Here is a 9186-nt window from a genome sequence, read left to right on the forward strand (position 1 = left end):
CCTACCTGCCATTAACTGCTTTTTCCTTTGTTCAGAATCATCTGCTTGAACCTCAGTCCCAAAAAACGATAATAGGTCTACTTGAATGTGACCTGATTGCTCTACTGTTATGCCCTGGTTCCTGCTGCTGATCCCAACTGCTACCCCGATCATATTCAGGTCCTAACATATGACCCTGATATCTGCAAGAATTTGATGCTGCCTTGTTTACTCGAATGGGCGAGCTGCCGACTGATCTTGCCCTTCTAGAGTCTGATATGAGTCTGTTTCTCTTAAGGTACCCCCCACCTCCATTCTTTCAAGCATTGGACTGCATTTGGGGAAGATAATTCGCTAGTGCTACTACTTAAAAGGGTTTGCCTGTCATGTAGCTGCTGCCTTCTCTATTGACCTTTTACTATCTGCCTGCTCTCTACTTCATCCTTCAGCCCCGCGAGTAACACTGGCTCCTTTGTGCAACACGCTGCAACAAACAGTCTGCTATCCATGCTGGCTGACGACTAGGCATTGAGTCTCTGGTCTGCACAATTCACCTTGCCCCTGAGATCATCTTCAATCTCACTCTTTGCCCCTAACACTGTAACATTCATGGCATCAACATCAATCGGATAGCACACTTGAAGCAGAACTGGTAAGCTCGGATCTTCCCTATCCTGGAATGGATCCAAGGAATGGACACCTTTCCTTTAAGGAAAAATCTTGGAATTGCACCTTCCTCATCATACAATTTCCTATGTCACTTACAATGTCCTAACTTAAAGATACAGTTAAGAAGGTCAATATATCCTTCAAATGATGTCATTAACATACCAAAATTACTATTGTACCACTAGAAAAATGTCCATCGTTTATAGCTAAAGTGGCGAGCCATTACTCTCAACAAAGGAAACCACCCTATTAGATTATCCTAACCATCCAGCTGGTGGCAAATCAAGGACGACAGGAAAATAAAAAGGTCAGAAGGGCAGATCCATTAAGAGGAATTAAATGGTCAACAGTGTCGAATCGTGAGATTTTTAACCTATGCTCCATATGCAATTTGGGGCCTTTGAACAATCGGAATCCACTTATATGTATGCCCGATGTTGGAGATGAATTGCAACAAGTTAATAAACTGCAACGAAAACACACACCATAGCTTAGTGGCTAAAACAAACAGCCGCAGCCATGTCTAATCAAGGCTTAAAGATGACATTTTCAATCTAGCTCTCCACTGAAAAATGGTATTATGTGTTTCAAAAAAAAAAAAAAATTCTTAATTATGATGACTGCATAGCAAATATTATCAAACCTAAGAAAACTTATTGTGATATATTGATCGCCCTACCTGAGCCGTTCAAAAGTTCAGATATAGCTAAGCATTTTAAATCCTTCCATTCCCATCATTATTCTTATTTAAGTTTTGATGGAGAGATATGATCACCACCTTTCATGTGAGAGTGGGCCAGCAGGCGATGGGGTCACTTGCACACACTTCTCTCTCAGAGGGCTACATGCACTCTTCTAAGAAAGAAAACTTGCATGGCTCCACATAAGAGTTTGGCCATGCAAGTCATGTGAGGTCCACACCTCTAGGGTTACATAAGGTGAGCCCATGATTGCTACGTGCGGTATCTCTCATTCGATCTCATACGGTGGCAAATCTCAACTCACAAAGATCAAAACTAATTAATTTCAATATATATAAAGAATCTGATGTATTCTTCTCTGACCATTGATTCCATGTTTCTGATGAATCATCTCTCAGCCTTCTGAATATAACGTTTAAAACAATAGTCAAAACTCTAATAGTTTAAATCAGATATCGATAATCATCCAATACGTAGACTAGATATAGATTCTATATGTCTAGCCCTCATGGAATCTAAGAGTAGTTCATGAGTTATCGCATGTTTGAGACCAAACATATATGGTCTGCGAGAGTCTGGGCTCGGTTGAATTCAATGGTTCTCTCTATGGCACAAGTATAAAAATTAAATGATCTAAACCATCCATTTGATGGCCACAAGATATACAATCTTGGATTTCACTTTTGACCATCTACAGCATCATTGCATGTGCTCAGGGTAGAAGTTTTGAAAAGACAATATACAAATCAGGTCGTTAAGATTGGACCATTGGTGTGATTTTGAGTTCCACTTCATCCACAATGGGCCGAGTAATTTGGACGGTCTGGATCAACGATCATGTATGCCAGTGACCGCTCAACGAATTGTACCAAACACACAGCACAGCGTAGCCGTAAAAGCAAACAAACATCATCCATGTTTCCTTAAAGTGCTAGGCCTCATGAAAAGATAACATTTTTCAGATCCCATATGGAGAAACAGTGTGCAAAAGCAACAGAAGGTTGGAGTCAAAAATAGCTGCACTGACAAATCCAAGCACTTAAACTGGCAGATTATTCAAACCTTTGCTGTCCCTGTCTCTGAATCAGATGGCTGTGGTGAAACAGGTTTGTATGGGAAATACACTGTTGTTTGTGTGTGGCGGACATCCTTTGACAATGAATCAAAGCGATTTTTGTTCTCAGTATTTTTTTAATGTTGAAATGCCGCCATATTAGGTAAACCAGGAAAATAAATGTCTATTGTTTTACAGGTTGTCTACGATGTACTTTCACTGCAATTTCATGAAAACTGTGGTGACTCATGTGTGCCAATCTGGACCGTCCAAATAGTCTGAAATTAGTTCTTATCAGATGATCTTAACCAATAGATTTAGGTTGATGGATTAACACCACAAACCCTTTTCTTTTTTTCCATATTCAATGGCTGCCAACTGGACGGCAACAATCCTGATTACAGGTATTGATCTAATTTGGATGGTCTGAATCAGTGTTCATGTCCCATAAAATGAAAGAGTTGTGGCTAGGCTGCAACTTGGGTTCTGGTCAACCCGAACCCAATTGATCCAACATGAGTTGGGGTCAGATTGTGTGAGGTCCTTGATCTGGGTTTGGGATATAGAAATGCCAACCTGATTTGAAATCAGGTGGGTCGGGTTGAGGTTAAGGAGATTTCAATTGGGTTAGGTTAGGTTGGCAATAATCACATGTATCTGTGTACGAGTTGGGAACCTTGGCTTGGAATTCAGGTTAGGTTGGGTCCTTGTGAGGTCGGGTTGGGCTCGGTCAACACACCCAAGTTGCACCCCTAGTTGTGGTTGAAATGTCACAGTTTAGTAAACTGTAGCAGAAGCACATTGTAGCTTTAACACGTTATTTTAATGTGATGTTTTCTTCAGTCAAACACGTTTCATATAAAGAGAATCTAGAAACCCAAGAACTCTATGGTCCCATTTCCCATAAAACCCGGACTTCATTTTCAAGAGGGGGAGTTATACCATACTCAGGCTGAGTATGAGTACTCTTGATACACAGGCACTTCGAAATTGCACACGTGGCATGCAATGACTCAAGTTAAAACGGACGCGGATTTCCTGCGAAAGCCTTTCGCAGGAAGTTCCTGCGCAAGGATGCTGTGTGGGGCCCACCACCATGTTTTTGGGAAATGTACTCCGTTCATCCGTTTTGCAATTTAATTTTAGGACAACCTACTAAAAACGAGGTGGATCCAACACTCAAATGGGCCACACGAGAGGAAACAGTAGGAATTCAGTTATAACCGTTGAAACATTTTTATGACCATAAAAGCTTTGTTTCAGGCTAGATTTTTTGTATTTTCATTCATCCCTGTGTTAATAACCTTATAAACGGTTTGGATGGCATATAAACATCAAGGCAGAGCCCAGGAAGGTTTCAACGGTAGGTATTTCTTTCCCCAATTTTCCCTCTCGTGTGGTCCACCTTAGCTTTGGATCCACTTCGTTTTCGTTCGCTTTTCCTAAAATGAGTTCACCAAACGGATGAACGGAGTACATTTCCCAAAACCATGGTGGTGGGCCCCACACAGCATCCTTGCGCAGGAACTTCCTGCGAAAGGCTTTCGCAGGATATCCGCGTCCAGTTAAATCTGTTCCTAAATCGTTTGAACGTTTTCACGCACTATCTCTAAGCTTAAATTCTGATTTGTGGAGAGTTGCTTGTTAAAATAAGACCGTTGGATTTTTTTCATCTTTAAATGTCCACCAAACTGATAGTAAGATTATCAAATCAGCATAATTTTGGGGTTAATGATATGTCTAAACTATTAAAAATAATTTGTACGACTTAATTTGCTTGAATTTTATGCCACATATAGAATTTCTAAGTCGGCATTTCATCCATCACACCCTGCAGGGTATCAAAGTTTTTCCTTCAGGATATCTCTCTTAGTATAATGGTCCATGGGACTACAAAAATAATGTAGACCTCAGGGCCTAATCATACACGGACCACCTTTTCATCAGAAGGGCCAAACATAGATGGCCCACAAGGAAAAGATGGTATTGAACAATCATAACAGTTCGATTAATGGAACCTCCATGGCCCACCACCTGGGGTGACTGATGTTTCATCTAGGTGGATCAACTACAAATGGCCCTCAGTGCTAGAATAGAACCGATCATACAATCATAACTGTCCATTTAATGGACTTATGCACATCTAATTGTGAGCTGTTAACCATTTTATTCCACCCATTTGTAGTCCATGTCAAGGCCCATCGAATCATCCAACTGGAGAGATCTAAAGCCATCTCCATTGTAAACGAGGTCCATTGAATGATCAGTTCTGATTACGATACGAAGAGACCGATCCGAGTCAGTAGTTCTCGAGTCTACAGTTTCGGGTAAGCCTGCAGACTACCTAAATATTCACCTTTTGGGTCCATGAAATTAACTGTAGAAAATTCCATCTTGATTTATTTAAATGTTAAAATAGTGAACAGAATAAATGGAAACTCCAGCTAAGTATACTTTTTATCTCCTTTGTCAAATTCATGGAAGTATTAGGTGGGAAAAAATGCTCCAGTGCTGTCAGAGCACTATAAGTTATAGTGCTCCTTGTTGGCTAAGTTCAGTTAAAAAGTCCAATCAATCAATCTGAACTGTCCATTAGGTTCAAAACACATTTCTAATGCTATCATACAAAAATAGTACTGATCAGATGACGCAGTCCATTCATTTATTTTTCCTCATTTTTATAGCCATCCTTTCTTAAGCCATGGATGGGATGGCTACAATTGCGCTAACAAGAGTATTTCTTTAGAATCATAAGCAATCCATGCTAGTCTCTAACAACTAGACAGATCAGATTGTTAGTTGGACCCTTTTTATTGTAAATGATCTTGACCGTCCATATTAAAGACCATTAAACAAATGGTTAATATTTGTCAAATGGGTGAGATTTTTTCATGGTGCCCATGAAATGTGGTTTGGACATAATGAACGCTCTAGATCAGTGGATTGGATAATCCAAGTGTCCAATTCAACTAAATGCAACCAGGAGAACTAAAGAGCACCGGAGCATTCAACTAAATACAGTGCTAATTTTTTCGTGGATTTTCCTCACTGGAGTCTATATAAATGTTGGGATGTTAGTCTCACTACAACTTCAACTGCAACATATAGTGTTCTGAAAAGCTTCCCTTTTTAGGCTTTTGTGTAGTGCCCATGTCTACTACTATTACTAAGAGAGGGTGCAAAGAAGGAGAGGACATTGAGCTAAGAAGAGGACCATGGACAATTGAAGAAGACAATCTCCTCATACACTACATTGCATGTCATGGTGAAGGTCGTTGGAATCTATTAGCCAAATGTGCAGGTAAATCCAATCCACCCTTTTGATGGGGTGGTGAAATTTCAAAAGATGAGTGTGTGATTTCCATTACTATCATCCTCCTCTTTCATGGGGCTTCTTATTTTCAATTTTCTTTTTTATTCTTTTTTGCAGGATTGAAGAGAACTGGCAAGAGTTGTAGATTGAGATGGTTGAATTACTTGAAACCTGATGTGAAGCGTGGGAACCTTAGCCCCGAAGAACAGCTCTTGATTCTTGAACTCCATTCCAAGTGGGGGAACAGGTAATTTCATCTTGATTTAATGTAGGTAAATAGGAATTTCAGGATTTGGGTTCCTCTATAATGAATAATTTTCGCTACCTTAGCAATCAATGAAAGGTAATTTACATTTGCTGTGACATTGGAATCACACCAAAAAAATAAAAATGTCATAATCAATTGATTTTCTGTTCTGATAATGACGTTGAGTTGAGATTTTACGCAATCGACTTTACGTGTTGTTTTATTTCTATGTGATGTTTGAATGTTATGTTAGTGGTTGTTGTCACAAGTGGGTTACAATTTCATCTTGTCTAGTGAAGGTGTGTGATTACAAATCAATCTCTATGAGTGCGGTGTTAGTGAAAAGTAAGTCTCCACAAATACCTTAATCAAAAGGTAATCCCATTTAGAGATTTGATGGAATACATCTCGACATATTACAATAGGATATGTCTGGACTGGCCTTTGGATTTGAGCCTTTTTCAAAGAAACAAACCGTTTATGTGACAGGGCTTCCCTTGGATGAGGTATGCGGGAAAAGGAAAAAAAAAAACATTCTTGAATTGTATAGTTCAACCCCGTGATCATACAAAAATCAAGGTGACTGTTCATGTTTAAAAGCAAAAGAACCAACTTATCAGAGGGTTGAGATAATCCAATTGAGAGCTTTTATTTGTTGTCTTTCTACAATATGAAGTGAGACTTCTCGTATAAACAGTTTTGATCATTGGAAGATGATCCAGGTTAGAAAGCTAGAGTCCCAAACTAGTGTGTTACAGGATAGTTGAGATGTATTCCATTGAACCTCAACGACTTTAACAACTCATGACACAATAAGCAATCTACTAATTCAATCTCAATAATTTATTTAATTGTCCACATCTCACCCTATGATTTTTATTTTTTTAAAAATTTGGGGTAGCTTACTTAGGTTAGGCAGACCCCGACATCCACTCAGAGATGAAGAGATAAATGGCTTACACTTCAGTGAAATTTATAAGATTGATGAGGACAGGCAACATAGTAAATTCCAAAAAAAAAAAAAAAAAGTTCTGTGCATATCTTGTTTGTACTTGCTGGTAGGAGTCCACCAAACCTCAAGAGTAACTACCAAAGAGAGCAAGATCCACAATATTAGAATGAAATCAAATTAATCACACGACCCAATCAAACAATTTTCTTGTAATGAGCCCAATCGTGTCTTATAACATTCAACATGGTATTAAAGCTGAAATCTACATTAATTTTCTTATATTTTCCGTATGTCTGTCACACGTGATACTTTCATTGTTGTAAAATTAATGGCCATGATTTGTTAGATCTCATCACATGAAAATTTTCATAACTAGAGCAATTATCGCTGTTGAGGTGTAGTAACTTCATCATTTCCCCCTCTTTCTAGGTGGTCTAAGATTGCACAACATCTCCCTGGTAGAACAGACAATGAAATCAAGAACTTTTGGCGAACAAGGGTGCAAAAACAAGCACGCCAACTGAAGATCGATGCCAACAGCTCCAGGTTTCGGGACACAATCCGCTGCTTCTGGATGCCAAGATTGCTTCAAAAGATGGAATCTGCTTCATCCATGGAAACCCTAAATTCATCTTCCACTCTACTCAACACAGTCCATCAGGCATCACCACCAGAATCCCAAAGCACAAGTTACCAAGTTGCACTAAGCAATGCCTGCAATGAGGAATCCTTCTCTGAGGATTGCAGCCCAAGCATCTCTTCAGATTCCATGAACATTTACTCCCTCACTCAAATTTCAGAATTCCCAGCAAGTCCTCATGACTTGGGCAATCTTGACCACAACCTATTTTCAAAGGGTTACTATGTTGACAACATCTATGGCTTAGAGGCCTTAAACCCACCTTCCACATCAGCAGCAGGCTTCAACTGTCCAATCTATGATTGTTCAACGGCTGAGATTGATTGGGTTGGTGACATGGGAGATAGTCTATGGACCATGGATGAGTGGTCGCAGTTCAGAAAGCTTAGGTAGGGGCATCGAGAGGCTTGTTTGATAATGACCCAACAAGAAGTTAGTGGGAGTTTCATGGATTTTCTCCTTCTTCTTTTCTTTTTGTTTGTTTGTTTGTTTTTTTTTTTTTTTTTTAAGTATGGCAAGGTTGGATAATGTTGGAAGATCTCTACCAAGCCCATACTCATGTACACGCCACACAAGTGCCACCATGGCAGGATAGGTCCAAGATCCAGTCCATCCATCAGAAAGACTCCACTATATTGATGGGCCACAGTTTGCAAAACAAATGTACGGTTCTGGAAAACTTGGCTGAAGTTTTCTAACTCACCCACCTATTCAGTGGGCCAGATTTGTTTTTCGGTAAACATGTAAAAGATCAGACCACCATCATGAATGGATTGGGTCTAACACTTATGTGCCATGATGGCACATGTGTGACGGGGTACATGAGGTTTATTGAACACGTGTATGCTCTTAGCAAAGCTCAGGTTGGAGATTGTAAGTTTTAAGTCGTGGAAATCTTCCTTTGTTATTGACTGCATTTTCAAGAGATTAAAAAGATGGTGGGATGATGAAGAAATTTCGGCCACTTGGAATCTAATGCTTCTTGACCCACTCTCTTGTGAGGACATTCATACAAATTATCCAAAGAGGGGCTAGACTATTTATGCCATGTGGGGTGCTGACTCATCCATCATACATGTGGAATCATGCAAGTCGTTCTAGATGGTAGAAATCGTGGGCTCATCATAGATGGAACATCATCATCATCTAAGCCGTGTCCCAATTAATTGAGTTAGATGTATAGATCTTATCATATTGTTCTGCTCTATCAAATTTTTTCTTACTATCTCCACTTATGTTCTTTTAAGCCTTCTGCAATATAATCACATCCAAAGTATCACATATAGTAGATGATCCTAACCATCTACCTAAAAGTCACAGGGAGAAAATGGGAAGCTGTCAAAATTCAACATATGGATCCAACGGTTAAGATTGACCAATATGGTCTGTCCAAGATCAAACCCACCATTTTGATTAACCTGTACTTGTCCCATAGTGGATGTGTCAAAATCATCTAAGAAATTGTGGAAATGCATGTGGTAGACTTTATGGAGGGTTCTTTTTTCTTTCTTTTTCTTTTTTCCTTTTTTTAATGTTCTATGTTGAAGATTGCTTTCGGCATCTTGGGCCATTCAACTCCAACCAACCTTTTTCTTGATCTATTTCTAGGAAACAAGCCTTTCTTACAGCTT

The 9186-nt window shown here is 39.4% G+C and overlaps 1 protein-coding gene across 1 annotated transcript; it reads left to right on the forward strand.

Moving 5' to 3' along the window:
• Positions 1-5506: 5506 nt before the first annotated feature.
• On the forward strand, positions 5507-8974 carry LOC131237636 (transcription factor MYB62-like). Its single transcript, XM_058235519.1, has 3 exons — positions 5507-5704; positions 5834-5963; positions 7345-8974. The coding sequence occupies exons 1-3, from the start codon at positions 5554-5556 to the stop codon at positions 7946-7948; spliced, it is 885 nt and encodes a 294-aa protein (XP_058091502.1). The 5' UTR covers positions 5507-5553; the 3' UTR covers positions 7949-8974.
• The last annotated feature ends 212 nt before the right edge of the window (positions 8975-9186 follow it).

This window comes from Magnolia sinica, chromosome 2 (genome assembly GCF_029962835.1).
Source record: "Magnolia sinica isolate HGM2019 chromosome 2, MsV1, whole genome shotgun sequence".
NCBI lineage: Eukaryota > Viridiplantae > Streptophyta > Magnoliopsida > Magnoliales > Magnoliaceae > Magnolia > Magnolia sinica.